Consider the following 25,995-nt stretch of genomic DNA (forward strand, 5'->3'; position numbering starts at 1 on the left):
TTCTCATTACAGAGACAGTGAGTCACTCACAGTTTCATCATCAGCAGAACATGGTTCATCTGGAGACTTTAAACCCTAATGCTCAAAATACTTAATTGGTTTGAGTAGGACAAACTTAAATTAAAACAAATTAGTTCAGTTAAATTAACCGTTATGAGTATTAAGACCTTTATTTTTCTTTTGAGTTTACAGAACTGACACATTTCAAGTAAACTGAACTGTTTCATTGTTTTGAGTTGTATGAACCCATTTCTTTTAATTTAGACTAACTTAAGTTTAACTGAAACTGGACTGGGATTTAAAGGGAGAGTAAATGCTAAAATTAAGTGTTATATAATGTTTTTTTTTTTTTTTTTTTGCGCAAGATTAATGGTAAGGGAGATTTAGTAGTGATTAATATTTTGTTAAGCTAATTTAGAAGAGTTTCTGTTAATGTGGGTTTTGGAGAGTTACCATCATGGTGACAAGTGGCACATGTGCTTGGTATGAGAGCAGATAAGTTACATGTTTTAAGTTGCTGTACTCATTCAGTGCTATACCATGCTATTGTTAACATGTTAGCAAATTAGCAAGTTGGCATTTTTTTTTTTTTTTTTTTAGGGTTTACGGTGAAGTAAATAACTCATTTGATTTGCAAAAACTCAAAATAAAAAGTTAATTAACTAAATATTTTAGGTTAATTGCTATCAAAATGTATGAGTTAGCTAACTCTGTACTTCAAGTTAGGAGCAATTAATATGCATGAACACTACAAACTCAAAACTTGATAGTTCTGCTTATTAAAAATTGGGAACATCATAACTCAAAAAAATTGAGGTAACTGATTACATCAAATTTTTTGAGTTAGCCCAAATTATTTGGGTTTACAGTGTAACTGCTGTTTTATCTTTTTAAATGTGCACTAATTTAAAAAAAAGTTTAACACATAATGTTAGTTAGTTAGTTAGATACTTTATTTATCCCAGTGGGAAATTTACAATGAACAGAATATAGAACATGTATACTTACTTTGTGAGGGCCACCGTGCTGATATCACACAACCAGCCATGTCTTGCAATGTGATAGAGTTACTACTATTAATAATACCTACTAATTAATTGTAAATAGTAATAGTAATACCATATGTAAAAGCTAAATGTAATGGCTTGACCAACATAGTTTTCTTACGTATTCTGACATATCTCCTAATGAAGCACAGAGCTTTGTGTGACATACTGTATGTCCAGACGAAGGCCTAATATTCACAGACATGAACTATGATTTACTACTTTCTATTGCAACTTGGTGTCAGGTGGTGTTGAGGGGAGGGATGATTTTACTGGACAAAAGAGAGGAAAGGGCTTATGATATTATGTCTTTAAAGGCACATCATATAAAGAGCTCCCAAGTATAGTCATATTGATGGTATTGATGTGTGGGATCCATCAGTTCAAACCAAAAGAGTGTGGTGAAATAACATGTTCAAATAAGCAGTCACTGCAATGAAAGGCCATAGAGTTGGGACAAATGACAGGACCTCAAGCTCAAAGCTACAGCATATATTGCTTATTGTGAGTTTTGTGACTGTAAAACGTAATTCAGGGGACCTATTACCACAACTGTGTGGTGACATATTAAAAATTCTAATTTATTGAGTTAATTAAAGTTAAATTGCAAACATTATTTTGTTGAGTTTAGTTGACATAATGTTGATCGTTTGCTTAATATTGTGTGTAATTTAAACTCAAATAATAAAAAAACAAGTAACTTAAAATTGTCTTGGAAACTTTAGAAATTGGGCAGTTGATTTCGAGTTCTCCACATGCTTTGCATAGGACTGGATAAGGAGGGTAAATGTTGAAATTGGTGTTTTTGTGCTTATCTTTGTGCTGAAGAGTAGACATATGAAAGTAAACACTACATTGACTCTATAAGCGATGACTGCACTAATGCCAGTGACGAGGAATATCTTCAAGGATTAGTTAACTTTCAAATGAAAATTACCCCAAGCTTTATTCACCCTCAAGCCATCCTGGGTGTATATGACTTTCTTCTTTCTGATGAACACAGTCGAAGAAATATTAATAAATATCCTGACGCATCTGAGCTTTATAATGGCAGCAGGGGTCACTAGTATGAGCTGAAGAAAGTGTCTCCAACCACATCCATCCATCATAAACATACTCCACACAGCACCAGGGGGTTAATAAAGGCCTTCTGAAGAGAAAAGATGCATTTGTGTGAGAAAAATATCCATATTTAACAAGTTATGAAGTAAAATATTTAGCTTCCGCCAGACCGCCTTCCGTATTCAACTTACGAAGGAAGTGTAAAACTCTCACAGTTCAAAAAGCTTATGCTACGTCCCACGCCTTCCCTATTCAACTTACGGAAAAAGTGTAACTGATGCGATGCCAGCTCCGTTTTTATTCGTAATTTGAATACAGAAGGTGGTACGACTTAATATGAGTATTAAAAATGTATTTAATGCTCAAAAACTTAAAAATAACTTAATTATTTGTGTTTATGTTACAGATTGCGTTCCTCTAACTCAACATAGTTTGTTGGTTGAAAATAATTTAATTTGAAGTTGTCATAACTCAAATAAATTGATGACAGTTGCATTAAACACATTATTTTTAGAGCGTAGTCTAAAAACTAGTGATGACTGTCCTCTGAGGGTTTTTCTGGAAGCTGCAGTGATGACGTATTTTTGTAGGCCAACCCGTAAGTTCACATCACCCTGGTTCCCTCTACAAAAACTTAATAGCATTTTTTCATTGGCTTTTGGATTGTTGTAGCAAATAAGCTCTGTGACCAGCAAAAGTTTATGATTCTTACACATAATAATGTTCACAAATAATTTTAAAACCTAAATACAATACATGACTTCAACATCACCATCACTAAGCTTCCGACAACTCTTTCAGTCTTTTTTTAACAAAAACATTTTCTCAGAAAGTTTGAGTTAGAACAGGCATTTAACCAAATTATCATTTATCCCAAAACCTGTTGATTTCAGGACAATGGAACGGGAAGAGCTAAAATGCAACTAGTTTCCGGGTTTTGACTTACAAAAGTATGTTATCCCTGCACCACTCTGCAAGTGCGGCTGAAACCAAAAATGCGCAAAGCTTGGAAAACCAGGCCTTAATAGCCAAGAAAAAGCTCCAAGCAAAAATGTATATTTCAACGAACTATCTATACAAGACGCTATTATACATGCACCTAGATGAGTTGTTATATTATTAATGTATAGACCTGTCCTAGTTGAACATTGATGTGTGTTTTTCCTTAGGTGGCAAAGGCTGTACGGCGTTTTGAGGAATCCAAATCAACACCGTGATGGAATCCAATTTTTCACTGCTGTCCTCCTCAAAGGGAGAGTTCAAGGCAGAAGATTACATACAGCCGCATTACAAGGAAGCGTATCGGTTAGCCATCGACTGCCTAGTCAAAGAGGGAGAAGTTTCTTATCAAAATTTCATCAAAGAGGAAGGCATATGCAGTTTCCTCTCTGAGGAGGAAATCAACCATATTACACAGAGCGCTGTACAGCCGCCCACAAGCAGCCAAGAGGAAGTAGACTGTCCACAGGATGACACTTCCTCCACGGGTACGTACTGGCCCACTCACTCTGACACTGATCCACCAAACCTGGAGTTAGGCTGGCCAGAAGTTCTGCACCGAAGGCTCGAGACCAGCATAGACCTGCTCTTCCACCCACCGAGGCAAAACAGCCCCACTATCAAGGAAGTGATCCGCAAACAAATACAGGATGCCAGGCAGGTAATGTTGATAAAACAGCATGCTGAAAAGGGTGTAAATAAACACCTCTTTGAAACCAGTCCTTCTGTAGTTCATGTGCTTCTGAACTATGCTAAGAGTTAAGAAACACAATGCTGCACACATAAGCAGGCGTAGCTTAGGCGTTTCTCAAAAGCATTGTGAGCTAAATTGATCATAGAGATTACTGGTGCCAATAGTTGTACAATCGACTTAGGCTTACGATGCTTTTGAGAAACGCAGCCTTGGTCGGTAATTGAAATGTTGTGGGTTCAAAACCCACAAGGTCTGATCCATGGCTTTATCCTCAGGGACGCTGTTTCAGTAGTAAGCTGTAAGATGTACACCTTCCAATTTCCACCATCAAAGATGGTGCAGCATGTTGACAAGGTCACTTTTCAGAAAAATCGTTTCACTGTCACCCTGTTGAGCATGTGATAAATAAATTAACACATCTTTGAAATGCTAAAAGAGTGCACAGGGTATTGCATTCAATTTATTAACATAGAGAAATTGATTTTTAGCAATAATGTTTAAACATTTCAAGACAGGCCTGCCATGAGCACTAGAGCTTAAGTGATGAAATATGCTTCTGTAGAAGCTACAAGCCAGTGTTTATTTTGAAAAGACCTACACTACCCACAATCCCGAAGCAAAAACTGTTGTCAAACAACCTATCCACCTTTTGACCTACTGCGTTTTGGATTATGGGTGACACTTCCAGTTTGGGGAAGTTCCACTCAAAAAGACTGAAACAAATCACATTAGATCATAAGGTTGTGCTACAAATAACCCTTATCCGTCAGTTTGATTGAATGAGCTGTAAAACTTCCTTCGTGTTCAGACAGGTATTTTAATGTGGCATGATATAACAAGAATAGGCTATCTATGGCAAGAGCCTTTTTCAGCCGCTGCATTCTTTTCCTCCGGATTATTTCCTTTTCCCCCACTTTGTATTCTGCTGTAACAGTACGAAAAATACGACATGTACTGTGCATTTGTGGTTTGCTCTCCCGATTTAATTTACAATATATGCCATGAATAATTCACCGGAATGCACTAACAATTTCTTGTTTTTCTCCCCAAAACCTCACATTTCTTTCCAGTTTTGTTTTCACACGGATGCTTTAAAATGTAATTTTCTCCCCTTTTCACTTCTAATCCATCTAAGCAGAGTTTGCTGAAATGTTTCTACAACAAGTAAATTCATATCAGGGTTGCCAACTCTCACTCTGCCAAAGTAAATCTCACGGCAAATTAGTTTTTTTCATCTGCTTACACACAAAAATCCACACAATTTCTGAAACACTCAAACACCAGAAAATAAAATAAAATAAAATACTGTGGCATAATGTTATGTTTGAATATACATATAAACAAATTCTATAAATATCTGTAGTTTTAAATCTGCTAATTAAAACATAATTGAAAAACTTTTGCCTGGCAATTTGCATATTCTCAAATGTCAGGGTGGCACAACTGTAAAAAAAAAAAAAAAAAAAAAAAAGAAAGTGTGTGAAGTCCACCCACCGAAAATAGCTGCTCCAACAAATGCATTGTTCAATGCAACGTTTCAAACAACAGGTCTTCATCAGATTCAGGCATCATCTATTTTCAGTCTGCGGACTTCACACTTTTTTTTTTTCATTATTGTTGTTTTATTGTCCTGTACCACCTGAACACAAAAAAGTAAAAAAAAAAAAAAAAAAAAAATGTTATGTAATGAAACTTGTTTAAACACATTGTTAATGACTCAAAAATACAAAAATATGCATTACATCAGTTTTAAAAAGATTTTTTTTAAAATACCTTTTTTGAAGCTTTACTTGCTCAATGGCCCATATAACAAAACCTGTTGGAAAAACATTACAATAAACACATAGTATTTGTGCACACAAAGCAGATTTACACATCTAAGATAACCGTTATTAATTTGATTTGTTAAATTTAGCCTTTAATAATAATATCAGCTGACAGGGCTCCCTGTATGTTTACAGCATTAGTTGAGAGACTTTTTCCTTGAGAAAAAATCAAAATGTTCTGTACCCAATATTTATATAGCATTTTACAGTATACCTATATCAATGATTTAAAGTGTAACTTCACCGATTTTCAACTCGCTTTGTATTGTTACACCGGAAGCGTATGTAAATGAACAATGTTTACTTGTTCTCTATGTTATCTGGACCAAGAAATTCATGTTTATTTGTCAGCAAATCTCCAGGGCTTTTGTGAAAACTACAGATTATACTTCTGCATGTTTGTAATCCTGCCACGGACAGTCAGATGGACAGAGGGTTATTAACAGAACAGTTATTGTAAGTGTAGGTTTATCACTGAACATTGTATCGTACTATGTCTACTCTTTAAACAGCATTATGGTAAAAATGAAACACTGGGAGGAACTGACAGAACAGCAGATTCTTTAAGTTTTTTCTCCTCCGTTTGGCCTAAAACTGTGTTCGTGGTCATCCAGTTTGAAATGTTGACTACAAACACAGAGGTTTTTCAGATTGTCCGTTGCAGCATTCTCTCCATATCTACGATTCTCTGCAGCCTTTATCCACTGCCTACAACATACTGGATCCTTCACTGAAACCAAAAGTAACTCACTCCCGCTAAATGTTTACTCTTTAAATTCAATAGAGTCGACATCATTATGACTAAAAGTTTGCTAAGAAGTGTTTCCTACTAAACATGCCCAGTGCATTATGGGTACTGAAGTTTTCCTACCTATTTTTTTCAAAAGCGCAGACACCAGACTTTTTCTCTGTTTTCTCTAGGCACTGACCTCAATTTTTTTTTTTTTTTTTTCATCTTTCTACTGTATAGGCAGCCACGTTTTATTGAAAGCAGGGCTTAAAAACGAAAAAAAAAAAAAAATCAATAATTTCACTCAGAGCAGAATCAGTATTTTAACAGTTAATAACGTTATTTTTTATTTTTTTATTTTTTATTTTTTTTTGCATGTAGCCTACTAAATAATAATAATAATACGTACAGCATTTTATTTATTAAAAACAAAGAGTATTTGCCGTCTTAGCCAATAGGCCTACAATTATCTTTTATAACAAGATTCTGACCAAATGTAAACCTTTTAAACGAAAGGAAAAACTATCAACGGTTTATAAAGTATTTTTTCAAGATATTTTAAAATGTTTGCTGCATGGTTAAAAATACCGACGCTATTCCTGAGAGGAAAAAAGATACGTCGCGTATACGTCGCATGCTATTATTACATTCAGAAATAATGTAATTTATCGGTAAATAAAATAAAATGTTTACAAATAGCCTAGCCTAGCCTATCTCTTTTCTTTTTTAACGCCATTCCAGCTTTTATTGCTATATTCAAGGCGAGAAACAGGTTTATTTATTAGAAATAAAACTAAATAAGATGCAAAACGAATTAATTTAAAGTGAATCCGAAGCCTACCTTTCTCATTCGCCACTGTTTCTATTTTCGACGAATGCTAAACTATTATCTATTATGTAAGCTTTGTACTTCACTCGCATTATCGACATCATCTTTCACATAACAGCACAGCGGTGGTCACGGGTGGGAAACGGCAGATTGTATTACAGAATTGAATTGAGCAGTGTAACGTTGTATATGTTTGGTTGATTGTATTTTATTTTAATTATTTAACAGGCTGCGATATCAAGTAAGCAATGCAAGAATTTGTGTGCGTGCGCGTGAGGCGCCGGCGCGACCACTGGAATTTTTTTTTTTCCTTCTAAGACAGTAGGCCTAGCCTAAACTCTACTCCGTAATTTATGGTTATACATGTAAAAGCAAGACATAATTCATACATTTACAAAAGACACTTAAATAACGAAAACAAGCAGAATGTCTGTTTCCTTTCCTAGATCTTTGGAGTGTGCTACAATGAACCACTTTCGTTTTGTTAATCTAGACCTAATTATTTAAGTGAAATATTTCGCGTAGCCTATAGGCCTAAATATTCCCTTTTATTTTAATATTTGTTATGTAGGCCTATAGCTTTAATCTGTTTTCTCCATTCACAGAAGCGCTGCAGGTGCGTGATGTGACGTTGTGTGAACTCATGTTCTACATATCCTGCCATTTTCGCTGGTTTCAAAACGCACAGCAAGCTGCATATTACTTGACATTCATTTTCACTTAAATGTAGGCCTAATGCTTGACGGTTGGTGACATATATCATCAGAAAAACTAACACCAGGGCATTGCCATTGTGACTTACCAAACCTATGATGACTTGACAGCTGAGCCTGAGCGCGTCAGCGCGGGAATCTCACTCACTGTAGAGCCTGAGCGCGGGCATTTCACACACACATCAAAATATTAAACAGAACGATAAAATAACGTTATTAACCGGTTAATGGCCATTTCAAATTAGCGTTTCTGTTCAGAACGATTACATTTGATTTAGTTTCCGTTTCTAGTTACATTCTGGTCAAAATTTCGTTCGTTTCCGGTTTTCGTTTTCGTTCCTTGAACCGGTTCAGAGCCCTGATTGAAAGCCCATTTTGCCAGGTGAAGTACCCCTTTAGCTTCATGCACTTTATCATTTGTACTGCTTCATGGAATAAGTAGTTCATCCACTCATTAAGAAAAAAAGTACAAAAAAAAAAAATTGCTTTATGTTTGGTTTAGTCATTTTTTTAAAATGCCTATGGAAAAAAGGGGTAAAAGAATCAATGTAGTAACAAAAGGGGTCCACCGCAAAATAAGAAAGCTAAATGCTGAATTTATTAACCATTAGGCTGGTCATAACAATTCACATTATATGTTAGTTTAAATTGTTTCAAATAAAGTCTCTTCCATTATCTAGAGAGTGACTTGTTATTGTAGCTTGCTGTTTTTCTTCAGGGTCTAATAGTAACAGATCAAGGCTATATAAGCAAAGATCTTTTAAATGTAGAGATAACCCGTATGTCTTTGATCTACACTGGAATCACCTATCATATAGACATGCTTTTTTACATAGTTCAGCCTAGAAGACAGATTCTACCTTGAAAGTAAAGTGATTTTTGTCCCTAAAGACATGTCTTTATAAATAAATTATGTTGGTACACTTCATGAAAAAAAAACATAGAGGCTCTCAGAGTACTCTGTGGCTGAAATAAAATCCATTTTTAGATACATTGTTTTCTATCTTGTCATTTGGATACATTTAGCTAAGGTTTGACAAGCCTGACCTGTAGAATTAAGTCCTTATATTCAGCTGATTACACTTCAATTGAACGTTCTTTGTTCCCAGCATTGCTAAGTAACTGTTAGTGAGAGATGGTGACAGAAAATATGTCCAGCTTAGATTTCACTTCAAAATCGGAAATCAACTCATCTTTAGCTCACTGTGCCATTATTTTTATGACAATTAGGCAGATTGATTTTTTTTTTATTCCCATTGTTCTCCGTGGTGATATTAGATTGTCTTTACTTACACAATGATCAATTAAAAAGGAATAAATTTATTTATGAAAGGCAGTATAGTAGTGAATTCTGCCATGATGGTTAAACACATTCTAAATTAAATAATAATAATAATAATAATATATATATATATATATATATACACACACACACACACACACACACACACACACTAGATTGCGTGCGTGAATTTCCATTTCTTGCCAACTTTAATGCAAATTATATTTTTTTGGGTTGCACTTTATTTCACATTGTGTGCACTTATACAAGAAAGTGCTGAATAATATAGATAAACTACATTGACTTATCACAGTTCGACATTAGTTGTAATTACTGTATTGACTACATAGTATGGACATACAGAACAGGACTGAAATAAAGTGCTTTTCATGGTAATGAGCATGCTAGTGATTTACGGTAATGAGCACTGGCGGTTGAATGCTTAATTGTCATGAAAATAATGTCACAATGCAAACAAACTATAATTTCTCATTTCTTTCTTTATGAATTCGGGTTAGATTTAAACCCTTAAATTATTATTATTATTATTTTTTTTTTTTTTTTTTTACATTTCTGTGTCTGATTACCATTTTTGTGCCAGTTGGTGTCCATTATCTTGTATAAGTCATTTTGTACAAAGCCCTGATGAGACCAGCATTGTTGTCAGAGAATTGAACCTGTGCAATGTCACATGAGTATAGGAAAAGTGCCAACCATTTTCATTGCCCTGCCTGTTCACCCCGTGAATCCCTCATAATCACAGAGGAGACTCTAGATTGATTTCCTTTAAATCACGGCTTTTGAAAGCAGCCCCACACGTCTTGAACTCTTGCTAAAGATGTGATAAGGCCAGGTACATCACTTTCTCCCTCATGTACAAATTACACAAGTCTTTCCCCAGCAACAGTGGCTGCTAAACCATGCTGAACAAACACAGAGCAAACAATGAAAGTAGTTGTGCAATATGCAATGCTGAAATGATCGCTCCCTTCGCAGTTGATGAGACAGGAGTGGCAGGAACATCTAGGTGTGCCCATGAGAAGCCAGCTTTACCACAAAAAAACAAAAACATTTTGTCTTGCAAAGAAAGCTCTGCTACTGGGGTGTGGAGCTCATTACTTATAAGTGAGAATGCAATGTCTTCTTTCGAAGCAATACAATCTTCTTTGTATTTTGATTATGAGAGATGATTAAAGCCCTGGCTCTAATAATGAGAGAGCACATCTAATAGCTTCTGTTGAACATGACACACTGATGGACTGAGATAGATGTGTACAGTATCATCAGCATGGGATCTCAGCAATGCAGCGCTGACCAACCTTTATGCTCTTGGCAAGACATGGCAAAAAACGAAGTGATCATATCATTTAAATAAACATTATGTAATTGAATACTTTGAGTTTCTTCCCAATCCATACAGTATGTGAGTGGAAAAGACATCTGCTTTCTGAAAGTTTTCATAATGAATACATTATGTGTGAAACATTTTATTTTCTATATCATGATAAGCTACAATTTGTATTAAAAATGGTTAAATTACAGAGTTCTCTGAACAAACAATTTAATATTTAAAGACTTGCTGAATTGCGAGCTTCCATACAGTCATGGTCAGAATTATTGACACCCTTGGTAAATATGAACAAAGAAGCCTGTGAAAACAAATCTGCATTGTTAGTCCTTTTGATCCTTTTATTTTAAAAAAAAATCACAGAAAATCTAACTTTTCATTGAAGTAAAAGAATTGAAGCTGTGGGGAAATCTCTTTATGAAATAAATGTTTTTCTCAAATACATGTCCACAATTAATGGCACCATTTTATTCAATACATTTTGCCACCTCCTTTTGCCAAGATAACAGCTCTGAGTCTTCTCTTATAATGCCTGATGAGTTTGGAAATCAGAGACCATTCCTCCATACAGAATCTCTCCAGATCCTCCAGATTCCCAGCTTCATGTTGGTGCTTCTCGTCGTCAGTTCACTCCACTCGTTTTCTATAGTGTTCAGGTCAGGGGACTGGGATGGCAATGGCAGAAACTTTTTTTGTGTTGATTTTGATGTTTGTTTTGGATCATTGTCCTGATGGAAGATCCAAACAGGGCCCATCATAAGATTTCTAGCAGAAGCCATCATGTTTAGATTTTTTTTATCTATTGGTATTTGATAGAATACATGATGCCATGTATCTGAACAAAATGTCCAGGATGTCCGGCAGAAAAATAGGCCCACAGCATTAAAGATCCAGCAGTATATTTAACCGTGGGCATGGGATACTTTTTATCCTTGTGTGCACCAAACCCATCTGGTAGGTTTGCTGCCAAAAAGCTCTTTTTTGTTTCATCTGACCATAGAACCATAGAAATCTTCTTTGAAGTTCCAGTCTTGTCTGACAACTGAATATGCTGGAGATTGTTTCTGGATGAGAGCAGAGGATTTTTCTTGAAACCCTCCCAAACAACTTATGGTAATGTAGGTGCTGTTTGATATTTTTTTTAGGCTTTCTGACTTCAAGACTCAACTATTTTCTGCAGTTCTCCAGCTGTGATCTTTGAAGAGTCTTCGTTCACTCAAACTCTCCTCCTCACCACACATTAGAATGCTATAGACACCCGTCCTCTTCCAGGCAGATTTGTAACATCTTTAGTTGATTGGAACTTTTTAATTATTGCCCTGATGGTGGAAATGGGGATTTTCAATGCTTTAGCTATTTTCTTACAGCCACTTTCTATTCTGTGAAGCTCAACAATCTTTTGCTGCACATCAGAACTATATTCTTTGGTTTTCATGAATGATTAAGGGAATTTGGCCTTTGTGTTTTCTCATATTTTAAATCCTGTGAAACTAGAAGTCATGGCTGGACAATTTCATGCTCCTAGTCACCCTGGCGTGCTAAAAAAAATTAAATATGAATGGGAACATTCTTCAGAGATATTTTTTGCTCATAAAATTTCTAGGGGTGCCAATAATTGTGGCCAGGATGTATTAGAGAAAAAAAAAACATTTATTTCATAATGTGAACCCCCTTCCCACCCCCTCTTTAAATGTTTTACATCAATGAAATATTACATTTTGCCTTTTTTATGAATGAAAGATCAAAAGGATAAACAATGCAGATTTATTTTCACAGCCGTCTTTGATCATATTTACCAAGGATGCCAATAATTCTGACCATGACTGTGGTTGCTGACAAGTCAATTTATAGCCAAGTATGGTGTCCCATACCCCAGAATTTGTGCTCTGCATTTTACCCATCCAAGTGCACACACACACACACACAGTAGTGAACACACACACACCGCGTAGTGGGCAGCCATTTTTGCTGTGGCACCAGGGGAGTGATTGGGGGTTCGGTGCCTTGCTCAAAGGTACCTCAGTTGTGGGTAATGAGAGTGGAAGAGAGCGCTGAGACTCAAACCCGCGACCTTCGGGTTACAAGTCTGACTCTCTAACCATTAGGCCATCTCTAACCATTAACAAGGTTCCATTTATTAACACATTAGTTAACATGAACTAAAAATGAAAAATACTTCTAAAGCATTTATTAAACTTTGTTGATGTTAATTTCAACACTTATTAGTACATAATGAAAAAATTAAAAGTCTGTTAAAGTATTAGAAGCATTTGAAAGTGAAGTATTAAGTGAAGTATTCAAATGAAAATTACCCCAAGCTTTACTCACCCTCAAGCCATCTTAGGTGTATATGACTTTCTTCTTTCTGATAAACACAATCAGAGAAATATTAATAAATATCTGACCTTTATAATGGCAGTGAGCAAGCTGAAGAAAGTGCTTCCATCCACATCCATCCATCATAAACGTGTACTCCACACGGCTCCAGGCGGTTAATAAAGGCCTTCTGAAGGGAAGCGATGCATTTGTTCGGTTTCTTTTTTTTTTTTTTTTTTTTTGTACAAACCCAATTCCCAAAAATTTGGGACACTGTACAAATTGTGAATAAAAAAGGAATGCAATAATTTACAAATCTCATAAACTTATATTTTAGTCACAATAGAATATAGATAACATATCAAATGTTGAAAGTGAGACATTTTAAAATGTCATGCCAAATATTAGCTCATTTTGGATTTCATGAGAGCTACACATTCCAAAAAAGTTGGGACAGGTAGCAATAAGAGGCCGGAAAAGTTAAATGTACATATAAGGAACAGCTGGAGGACCAATTTGCAACTTATTAGGTCAATTGGCAACATGATTGGGTATAAAAAGAGCCTCTCAGAGTGGCAGTGTCTCTCAGAAGTCAAGATGGGCAGAGGATCACCAATTCACCAATGCTGCGGCGAAAAATAGTGGAGCAATATCAGAAAGGAGTTTCTCAGAGAAAAATTGTTATCATCATCTACAGTGCATAATATCATCCAAAGATTCAGAGAATCTGGAACAATCTCTGTGCGTAAGGGTCAAGGCCGGAAAACCATACTGGATGCCCGTGATCTTCGGGCTCTTAGACGGCACTGCATCACATACAGGAATGCTACTGTAATGGAAATCACAACATGGGCTCAGGAATACTTCCAGAAAACATTGTCGGTGAACACAATCCACCGTGCCATTCACCGTTGCCGGCTAAAACTCTATAGGTCAAAAAAGAAGCCATATCTAAACATGATCCAGAAGCGCAGCCGTTTTCTCTGGGCCAAGGCTCATTTAAAATGGACTGTGGCAAAGTGGAAAACTGTTCTGTGGTCAGACGAATCAAAATTTGAAGTTCTTTTTGGAAAACTGGGACGCCATGTCATCCGGACTAAAGAGGACAAGGACAACCCAAGTTGTTATCAGCGCTCAGTTCAGAAGCCTGCATCTCTGATGGTATGGGGTTGCATGAGTGCATGTGGCATGGGCAGCTTACACATCTGGAAAGGCACCATCAGTGCTGAAAGGTATATCCAAGTTCTAGAACAACATATGCTTCCATCCAGACGTCGTCTCTTTCAGGGAAGACCTTGCATTTTCCAACATGACAATGCCAGACCACATACTGCATCAATTACAACATCATGGCTGCGTAGAAGAAGGATCCGGGTACTGAAATGGCCAGCCTGCAGTCCAGATCTTTCACCCATAGAAAACATTTGGCGCATCATAAAGAGGAAGATGCGACAAAGAAGACCTAAGACAGTTGAGCAACTAGAAGCCTGTATTAGACAAGAATGGGACAACATTCCTATTCCTAAACTTGAGCAGCTTGTCTCCTCAGTCCCCAGACGTTTGCAGACTGTTATAAAAAGAAGAGGGGATGCCACACAGTGGTAAACATGGCCTTGTCCCAACTTTTTTGAGATGTGTTGATGCCATAAAAAATTTAAAATCAACTTATTTTTCCCTTAAAATGATACATTTTCTCAGTTTAAACTTTTGATATGTCATCTGTGTTGTATTCTGAATAAAATATTGAAATTTGAAACTTCCACATCATCGCATTCCTTTTTTATTCACAATTTGTACAGTGTCCCAACTTTTTTGGAATCGGGTTTGTAATTTGAATACGGAAGGTGGTCTGGTGGAAGCTAGATATTTGATTGGTGACTGTCAGTCACAGGAAAACCCCTTAACTGTTAAAAGGACAAGATAAACATTGGACATTTAAACAGATGTTTTATTATGAACACAGGACTGACCTGAAGGAAAATGCTAAATCTGAATGCAGGTAATAAACTCGCTCTCTTAATCTCTTTCTCACAATACTCTTCTACATAATACAGTTAGCTTCAATGAACAATATCAATTCAGAACATACAGTTTACGTTGCTAAGAGTGGTTACTAAGGGTGTTGTGTAGTGATACACAGAACCGTTGGGTGAAGCGGTCATAGCCGTGTTTTATTGTGAATAAAAGCTATTGACCAATCAATCAAGGACAGGAACTAACCATTTTATAATATTATTTAATGGACCTGAGTTAACATGAAGTAACAATAAACAGTTCTACTTTTATTAACTAATGTTAGCAAAGATGAATAAATAACCTACTGTGACAAATGTATTGCTCATTGTTAGTTAATGTTAGGTAATGCATGTTAACTAATGGATCGTATTGTAAATTTTTACCAGATTTTCTTTATAGAATACGTCATACATCACCCTACATGATACTTTATGTGGATAAAGTTATATATAAGCTATATATCCAACTTTATTATATTTCTGTGTGATAATTAATTTAAATTTTGTGACGATATAAACAATCACGCAGTCCAGATTTGCTATAAGGCTTTACGTGAGTGTACTGTATGTTTGCAGGTAAGGTTGGATGTACTATATATATATATATATATATATATATATATTATTAAAATATATTGCTGAGTGATGATATTGTTTACATTTTGAGATGATATAAAAAATCAAGCAGATGAGATTGGCTATTTTTATGTGACTGTACTGTATGTAAGATACTAAAACCCCCGGGTATAGCCTACTTCATTTTCCGCGTTTTGCTCCGTTTTGTGCACAGTGGGGTGCTTTATACTTTTGGCTTTATACTTTTGGCTTTTTGGTAGTAGTATAATTCATTATTTATTATTAATTAATTAATTAATTCAAATTATTAATTCGTTATGTGGTGATATTGAATATTTTGTAACCTGTGAGTTGAAATGATTTCTGATAATAATTTAATGTATAAGTTGATATGAGTGATACAGTACATAAGTGATAATATTTAATATTAAATAATATTTTTTTTTTATTGCAAGAAGCAAGACATTTTGCATGTAAAAAATTTAAATGGTCTCCTAAGTCTTAGTATGTCGTGGATCACTTTTCAACAAATCATTGTTTCCAGTGCAGAGCCACACACAGTAGGTGACACAGGCGATCTCTTGGGGGACGTGGATTTATCAAACCAATTTCAGTGTGTGGAATGAACTGACTCATGTGGCCCTGGCGTTCTGATTACATGTACTCCCTAGAGTAATGAAACACTTGAAGGATGTATACAGTATCTTCTCAGGGTGTGTTTGGTTGGGAGTGTCAAAATGATATCGATTTATATACTAGCCTTTGCCAAGCCAAGTTTCAATGAAATTAAAGGTTTTATTTATAGAGAATGTAACATTATGCAACTCAATATGTCAGCAGCACATCAGCAGTGTGTTCCCAGGAGTTTTACCAACTACTTCAGTTAATGTGTTGATGTGTTTTTGCATAAAAGAGTGTAAACAGGTGTTAGAAATTAAACTGGAAGCTTTGTAAATCATTGTAATTGCCATTATAATTGTGTACTTGTATTTTCAGGTGTTAGGAACACTTTACTTGCACGTGTGTTTTCAGAGGAATTTTAAAGCAATAAACATATAATAGCTTGATTGTGCCTGGCAGATGATACCTTGTCAGTATTTCAATGACACATGAAGAAGTACATTAGAAAGGCTGAATGGCTCCTTAAGGTGCAGGATGAGAGGAGGTACTTTGAATAAGAATGCATGAGAGCTCCCTCGATGTGAGCCATAAATGAAAAGTACATGTAGCAAAACACATGGGTTATTGTTATGTCTAAGTAAACAGGATATCCTTTGGAAAGACTGAAAAATGTGAGAGCGTACAGAAGCGATGAGCAAAATTGAGGGCTTGCTTTATTTTATAAAATGGATTATTTCAGCCATGTGCAATTTTTTTCTTTCCTCAAATATGTAAGTGTGCATCCTGGTGCCATGTGTTCCCCAGGTAAGCGACACACCGGCCATCAAAGTCAGGGTTCTTCCTGGCTCAAAATAAGGTGGAGGTGGTAAAATCCTGATCATGGCAGAAGAAAACACTTTTTACAAGCACATATTTTACGTATTTTAATATTAAAGGGGTGGTTCACTGGGTTTTTTCTAGGCTTGATTGTGTTTATGGGGCACAGTTTAACATGTCTTAATGCTTCGTTTTTTTAAAAAAAAAAAACACTGTATTTTTCATATATTTTACCTTTATTCTACACCGCTGTCTCCATTGTCATTTGAACGTCTGGTTTGACTTCCTGATTCTATGAAGCCCCTCCCTCCAAAATACACAATGGGCTCAGATTGGTTAGCTGACCCAGTGTATTGTGATTCGCTGAAGCGTCCGGAAACTGCCACGCCCCTTACCATTAGTTGTGACATGTGCTTTGGTAGAAATGTAAATAATGTCGACAATATTGCCGTATCAAATTGAGCCTGAATCAGACCCAGATAGCAGTAATGATGAAGAGGGTCAAGCAGAACCTCTGCAAGCATGGCTTTTAAAGGACGTTTATTAATGCTAAGTTTTTTTTTGTTTTTTTTTTGTAGTTTTGTCAAAGTGTTTAGATATGTTTAGAAATGTTACTGCTGTTTGTTAGCTTTCAATAGAGCTTGGGAAACTACGTCACTACGCATTGCATTCTGGGTAGTCGCCGCCATGTTTTAGGACATGCTCAGGAGCGTACAATGACAATACAAATCACCAGATGAAAAAACGACTTTTTATTTACGTAAATTTTTTTAAGAGCTTGCACTTGCTTAGAATAAATTGACTAATATTTGAATCTCTTGTGTTCAATCGTTCGCTCAGTCGTGTGGCCAGGACACGACACACACACACGCATAGAAATCTTACTGCCGCTTTCTATCGTATCACACACAGGACCAAAGTGATTTCTCTACTGCAGTTTTTAATAACTAAGTGGCACCGATATATCTGCCAGATAAAATAATACAATACACATATACATATACATATATATATATATATATATATATATATATATATATATGAAGCTATAGGCCTATACTCCTTATATATATACTTGAACATTTGCCTGTTCCCACCTCATTCTTCCTGGGTTAATCACCAATGTAATGATGTTCAAGGCAATGTTTGAACGTTCAACATAACTTTTACACACAAAATAAACAAACAACAAAACGAATGTAAAGCGTCAGCCCCTCACGGACTGCTGCCACATATAAACATAATAAAACACAACATAAAGTCCAGGCTGGTACTCTTTCATCCTTCACAGTTGTCATTCCTGCTTTTATCCTTCCGGAGCTCCTCCGTGCTCATTAGCACTCATTCCACTGGCCTTGCTCCGTTCCCACGGCTTTCGGCCTCGCCCTGCTTGCCACACTGTGGTCTTCCCTCATGCCTGCCCTGCGTTCTCAACCTAAGCTTCCTGCACCCTCCTCTGTTGGACTTTGCTTTTGTCACCTGTATCTTGCCTGTGTTCATTTTGTATTGGTTTTGCAATTCTGTTTCCTGGGATTTTGTTCGTTTCTATGGTTTCTTGTTAATTTAATTATCGTGCGCACCTGTTGTTAATTTCGTTAATTGGTTTGTTTGTATTTAAGCTCTGTGTTTCTTTCAGTTGACTGTCTGTTCTTGCCGGATTAAAATGGTTGTTCTGTTCCTGTTTTCAAGTATAGAGTGTTTTTGTTTTGAGTCTTTGTAATAAAATCTAACTGCTGCAAATAGATCCTGCCCACCTCATCTTGTTTTTAACCATGCTGACTAAATATTTATTTGAATATATCAATATTTGTTTTGCCTTATAGCATATGTGTTCTCACTTTATATTAGGTGTCTTTACTATGTCTTTACAATGTATTTACATTTAAAAAAAAAAATTGTTAGGTACATTGTTGTGTTGATGTCGTATTGTAAAACACTTGTGCTGATATTGAGGTGGGATGCGGGTAAGGTTAGGATGGGTTTGCTGGTATAGGTAGGTTAAGGGTGGGTTAAGGTGTAAGAAAAAGTCAGCAGTCTAATTGTAGATGTAATTACAGAAATTAATTACAGCTGCAATTACATGCAGGTATTATTTTTAAATATAAGTACAATGTAAAAATGTATGTAGGTGCACTGTATTAAATGATTCATTTAAATGTTTGTACATTGGGTTACACTTTATTTTAAGGTGTTATTACAGTATAACTATACATGTAAGTACTGTAGTAAGAATCTAATGAGAATGTTTGAATTATCTTCATGTTGGGTTATGCTCTTTTCTTTTGTAAATAAAGACTATCTTCATCTTCAGCCAATCCGTGACTATCTGGACATGTTATTGTGAGATTCACTCATTTGATGCTAATGATTTATCCTAGTTGTTGGGAAAACATGAGTATGTTTGTCATATTTTTGTTTTACTCCACCTATTGCTTTATTTGAAAAGCAAAACTGTCAGACTAGGATCAAGATTATGTGTTATACAGCATTGTTCTTACTGACATGGTCTTATCAAATTCTGTAGAAGTTCTTATTTAATCATTTGTTAATCAGTGCATGCCCTACAGGGTGTGGTGAGATGTGGCTTATACTAAGACTCACTGTCCTTTAGCTTTAACGGAACAGATTAAACCTGTCAAGGCTTGAAACATGGAATGCTGGTCTTCCTGAAAGACAAATGACTAAATCTTTTAATAGTACAAAGTGAAAGTGACTAGACTTCTCCCCGACTCCTGTTTAATATTGGGCACAGTGCCCAAGAAAATGCATATACCCTGTTGGGTTCATGAAAGCCACCTTTCAAGTTATTGAAATCGACCTAGATGTGATTTATTTGAATATGCAGAAAAATGAAGGGTGCCGTTTTAATAACGAAAGCAGCTTGTGGGCTGACACCTCTGCTTCACACCTCTGCTTTGTTCAGCTCTGTGTAACAGACAGGGATGTCATTGATTTAAGAAAGAGAATGACTGCTTTTGAAAGTAATGTCCAGAAATCCCCAGAGGCTGACGTTTCTATTATGTTTTCATTTTTATGTCTATACAGGTCATAGCAATCGCAATGGATGTTTTCACCGATGTGGACATCTTTAAAGAATTGGTAGACGCCTCAGTCAGGGGTGTTCCTGTCTACATTCTCCTCGACCATAAACACTTCAAAAGCTTTCTCACTATGATAGAAAAACAAGAAATCCAACTCCAAAAACTCAGGGTAAGTGTCTGTATTCTACTGTATATTAATGCACAGGTCACAAGCTGCGTTCAAGTCAAGTCAGAATCAAACTGCCCTCCATCCCAAGGAGAAAAAGCATGATTACACTTTATTTTGATAGTCCACTTTAGACATTCTGCTAACTAAAGGTTAGTTAACTTTGTCACCTTATTCTCTTTATAGTATTAAACTGTTAGGTTCAAGTTAGTAGAATAAGTTGACATGTACTTGCAAAGTTACTTACAGTCAGTCTGTTGGGAGCATCAAAATAAAGTATTTGCAGATATTAAACAGACAGTCTACTAATTCTCTAATGACTGCTAGTTGGCATGTAGTTGCAAAGTTACTATTTTTAAAGTTGAAAATCAAAATAAAGTGTTACCAAAAGCATAATTTACAATATTAACATAGTTTAGTTTTACTCCATTCATATTTACTAGAAAACAAAATGACCCCATATGGACAAATATATAGGGGGAGAGTGGGGTAAGAGACAATCTGTGTTTTTTTTTTTTTTTTTTTTTTTTTTACTTATGTGGTTCTCAAGATAAGGGAAAATGAGGCAGAAGTACAATGAAAGTATCAAACCTAATTTCAGGATGTTTCCTATCAATTTAAATGACAAAGGGTTCGAAAAACATGACTTCTTATAAAAAAGTGTTCCTGTGGCTCAGTTTACCCCAGGTTAGGGGTAAGTTGAGCCAAGTCAGTGGGTAAGTTGCACAATCTGGGTGTAAACTGACCATCTAACTGAATCTGAATCAAACCCATGTGAAATTTTAAAGATAATTTACCTCTTTTAAAAAGTAATGTAATAATCAGTTTTCCTTTTACAAATAGTCACATTTCTTTTCTTAAAGTTAACTTAAACAACATAAAACCAAACAAATGAAGTTTAAATTTCAGTAAATTTAATTGTTTGCATTTCTGAAACAATTAGTTGAACACCAAAGTTATAACCTCCGCAAAAACAGACTAAACAGAGAGTTTGTTGAATAAAACTAAATAAAAAATGAATTAGAATGAATAAATAAGTCACTAAAACTAATAAACATTTTAGTCAGAAGATTCTTGTCATGATAGCTTTTCTGCAATGTCGAACATGTTAGGCCATTAGAGACTACAGGTGAAAAAATATATATGATTATAATCTGGTGCAAAGCATCTTCTGATTCTTACAAGAGTAGGATTCGGTGTACTTGAACACTGTCCCAAATCAAATAAAATGGCAAACTTTTAACTATGTAACTATGCAGGAAGTTATGCAGGAAAAATGAGTACAACATTAACTTCAGTGCCTTATCAATTTGGCTGGATCAATTTACCCCACAGCATTTCGCTCACTTTGTCCCATAGCTGCCATTTAAGAAAAAAACTACCTAGCTTAACAATTCAGGCTAATATTATGATTTGCATGGCTTTATACCTTGGTAAATCGCCAATATGCATCATAAATATTTTTAGACCTGGATAAATTTGCTTTGATGTAACAGCCATTACATCTGTTTTATGCTAAAATTTTACTTTGACAAGCCAAAAACAGTTTTTAAAGTAAATGGCTGCCTTCCACTCCACCCATGTGCTTCTCCTTTTCACAGTCTGGCAGAAATGATGGGTGCTTCCAAAATATATGATCACATGACCATAAATGTGTACAGTTGCCAAAATACAGGATTGTCAACTTGCCCACTGGCTCATCTTACCCCACTCTCCCCCTATTTATTGTGGCCACTAATTAAGAATTCATTCCTTTGTTTTAGTTAAATCGTGGCCACTGAGAATTCATTTCCACAATTTATTAATCCATTCCCTTGTTTTAGGAAATCGTGGCCATGTTGTACTAATTCATTCCATTGTTTTGATCTCACAAAATAACAAATATATCACCTCTACCAAGGTTCACCACTGAAGCACTGCTTAAACCTTTCATGCACAGGTCCATACATTATCTCGATTGAGTACACTCGCTAAAAGAGACAGAATGTGTGTACTGGAACAAAACAAACTGGAGCATACAGGAAATGGAATGAATTGACAAACAAACTGTCAAAATGCTGTTCAGATCATTTTGGCCCAGTTTAATCCCAATTTACGAGACGAGCGCACATGAACAAATACTACACTGTCATGATGGTGTTTTGTCATTGTATGATCTGTGCGCTGTCTATATGTGAGTATTGGTCGTGTTTTATGGACAGGCCACTTACAGTGAACTCTGATTCATCATAAAGGTTTCTTTTGAATCACCTGTATTATTATGGTGGTTATGAGTACATATTATGGTACAAAGATTATTTTTGTAGTTCAAGTAGTGTGACTAGAAATGTATACATATAAATCTGATTCTCTGCCAAGTAAAAAAAAAAAAAGAAAATCATAAAAATTGGCATTGATAATTTATTGATTTAATTGAGAATATTTACTAGATTTTTTCATGTTTTGTGCTCTAATGAAGTGCACATTTTTAAAATAATTTCTCTAAAAATTTCACTTCTAAATAATAAATTATCATTAGCATTAAATTAAATTAACACACATTTCTTACAATTTTGAAAGAATTTTGTTAACAACTCTTAGGAATGTTAAGAATTCAGACAGATTTCAGAGCCATAGAGAATATTTAACACTTTAGTTTAGGATCAAATTCTCACTATTAACTAGTTGCTTATTAACATGCATATTACTAGGATATTGGATGTTTATTACTTATTAAGCACATATTAATGCCTTATTCTGCATGACCTTATTCTACATCCATTAATCCTACACAATACCTAAACTTAACAACTACCTTAATAACTATTAATAAGCAGTAAATTAGGAGTTTATTGAGGGAAAAGTTGTAGTTAATAGTTAGTTAATAGTGAAAACTGGACCCTAAACTAAAGTGTGACCATTTTTACTATGAAGAGCATTAACCAAATCACCACGGATTAAAGATCAAGACTACTGTAAAAGACTACAAATCATAGTGATAAATCAGTCAAAAGATCAGAGGATGAAGAAGAAGCAACAGCAGACATAACCGCAGAAACAGGATGCTCAGTTTTTATAGCTGACCTCACACATGGAGATTTTTCATATTTCATATTTCATCATGACTTGTGAGTGAATGAGAAAACCGTTTACCTGAATTTCCAATTTTAACCAAGTATTTGTGCATCAACCAAGAGAAAGATACAGTACGATACTAACCTCGTTATGAGAACAGAAACATAAAACATACAAATGAAAAGTATTGACAAGCTTCCCTGTTCTCTGTAATAGCATAAAATTGATGAAATACATAAATAAAACATTAATTACACAACTAAATTTTCTGCAACCATGCTAAAAAGGCTTTCTGTCTTTCTGAGAGAAACATGTCCATTTTATACTGACCAAAATCACTTTGAGAACTTTCCAGGGGGCAGCAACAGTATATTTGTGACCATGTTGATTCAAAAGTCTAAAAGATGCAGGTATCAAGGGCAACAAATGAAATTTTTGCATTTATCTGCATTATATTTTTCTCAAGGCTGATAACTGAGGCTGATGTCAGTTTAAAGATTTGACTGGCAGAACGCATAACCAGAAAAACAAAACGTCAACAATAATCTACAAACCTGTCATTCTGCTACTCTTGTTATTCTTACAGATCCCTCCTCTATCTCTCTTTTATTTCTTTGTTTAGTGCACTAAAGGAAATGAAAGTTGTTTTCAATAAGTCATTCTTTGATAAACTTAAACATACATAACCACCAAAAGGAAATGATAAAATATTTTCTACATGGTTGCTTTCTGCTGAAGACTGTTTTTGATCTTTTAAGCAAATCATTTAACGCTTCATTCGCATGCACTTTCTTGTCTAATGTGATGATGCCTTGAAGTATTCACTGATGACGAGCCATATAAAGAAGCTATGAAGTGCAAACTGTCCCTCCCACTTCTTCCCAGAGGGTTTTAACTATTATTATATGAAAAACAAGTGGCAATTATGATTTTTCTCACCACACCTCACTAAGTGCCATCATCAGGGCATTTTTCTGCTACTGACATTTTTTGAATGTCTATTAACTCCTCAGTATATTCAAAGGTCACTTAACAGCAGCAACAGCTACTGAAGCAGATCCTGATTTCTATGGTTGATTTAATTTTTAAGTTTTACATTTCTCTACAATTTCTCACTATAGCAAGAGTCATTTTCACAGCTGCCCAACAAGCTGGCAACAGACTTTCCTCACTGTAGACCCAAGAAACTTTCATTTTACAGTTGAACATGACATGCCAATTGGTCGTCAGTGTGGTTTGGGTGTGCAGATGTACAGTAGTCAAACAGATGGGACATATAAACTTTTACAGCTTTAGCAGCAGTGATAATAACTAACCCTTGGCTTCAACAGACAGACCTACTGACATTATCTTTGTTTGCAAAGCAGTAACGTGGTTGTTTGCCTTTCGTTTAGTTTTTGATAGAACAGACTTGACAGCGTCTCTCTCTGTGTAATTTCTCTTAAAATCAACATGAAACACCAAACATGGCATGAGTAAAAAAGGATATTCAATGGGGCGGGACTTTATTTTATCCATAGGGAATTGATTGGATGACAACTATATCTAATCTCTAAAAAAATATTTCTGGCATCAGCAAGAAGGAAAATTATTTCAGAGGTGGTAGACGTATCAGAGCAGACTTTTTTTTTTAAAACCGATTATGTACACAACCAATCATATTTTCATTAATACTTTTTTAATAATACTTTGAGAACTCTCTTAGAACAAAACCATATTTCAATCTCTTAATTGCATTTGAACATACAGGCTGTGGCACTGATATATCTCATAAATGTGCTATACAATTAAATTTGACTTGACTTATTTGTCCTCATAACCATTCATAACCAAAATGTAATATGCACTTTTTTATACAATGTGCATCAATGAATCATCATCATTTCAGATTTAAGGATATTTATATTTGCTTGTTTTCTTGCTAAAATGTATCTAAACATTTTTTTTTTCTTGAATGCAGAATATGAGGATACGTACAGTGAAAGGCCAAGAATACTGTTGCAGATCTGGAGTAAAGTTTCACGGAGCAATGGAGCAGAAATTTCTTCTTATTGACTGCCAAAAAGTGTTTTTTGGATCATACAGGTGAGGCGGCATTATTTATTCAATCAGCTGAAACAAACAAATAATTGGATGTAAAACAACAAGCAGTGGCAGTGTTCCCATTTAGATGCCCCCCAAAATAATTGCACACCTGTGTCGCAGTTACATGTATGAATTTCATTGCATTAGATTAAAAAAGAAAATCAAAACAAGTTGCATATCGATGTTAGAACTTCCTTCAGAACTATCTTTGCTTTTGTAGTTTTTTATTGTTTAATTTATTTATTTTTTCATATTTTTAAATCAACATTAGTTCGCCTCAAGTTCATACAGATGCCTTAGAGGAATAATCACAGTTGTAGTTCAACCTAATTAACTAAGGACCTATTCTGCTAACATTTCACATTGAGTTGATGCTATGGAAACGCTTCCACTGTGTCTGAAGCACATGTCTACACATCTCACTGGCCGAACGTATAGACATCCTGACGTAGTGCAATGCGTCACAGAGTCCATAAATAGATGCCAGATATGCGCATTGACAGATTCTAATTGTCTGAAAAAGATGCACAGGTGTAACCGAGGCGCAACAACACAACGCAGCGTCTCGTTCCCTTTTTCAGGGAACCATGTTATACATTTGTAACCTGAGACGTTTGAAGTGGAACTTCGACACTGCATCATGACGTTGACACTATTGGAACTTCAGTACCAACGTCTCCACGCCCAAGGTAACAGAGCCTGCCCACAAGGCTGTGTGTGAACACAGATGCTTGTTAAGCGCAGACTAGTCTTGGGTCAACCCTGAAGGACTCGAG

At 35.5% G+C, this 25,995-nt stretch overlaps 1 protein-coding gene across 2 annotated transcripts in view; it reads left to right on the forward strand.

Annotated features, from left to right (window-relative positions):
- fam83b (family with sequence similarity 83 member B) overlaps positions 1-25,995 on the forward strand; it is a 33,144-nt gene that overhangs the window by 2,990 nt on the left and 4,159 nt on the right. For both annotated transcript variants that reach the window (XM_051916877.1, XM_051916876.1), the window contains exons 2-4: positions 3,278-3,768; positions 19,919-20,083; positions 25,095-25,219. In XM_051916877.1, the coding sequence (XP_051772837.1) occupies positions 3,325-3,768; positions 19,919-20,083; positions 25,095-25,219 (734 nt within the window). In that variant the 5' untranslated portion in view covers positions 3,278-3,324. The remainder of the gene's footprint in view (positions 1-3,277; positions 3,769-19,918; positions 20,084-25,094; positions 25,220-25,995) is intronic.

The sequence above is a fragment of the Ctenopharyngodon idella genome, chromosome 13 (genome assembly GCF_019924925.1).
Source record: "Ctenopharyngodon idella isolate HZGC_01 chromosome 13, HZGC01, whole genome shotgun sequence".
Lineage (NCBI taxonomy): Eukaryota > Metazoa > Chordata > Actinopteri > Cypriniformes > Xenocyprididae > Ctenopharyngodon > Ctenopharyngodon idella.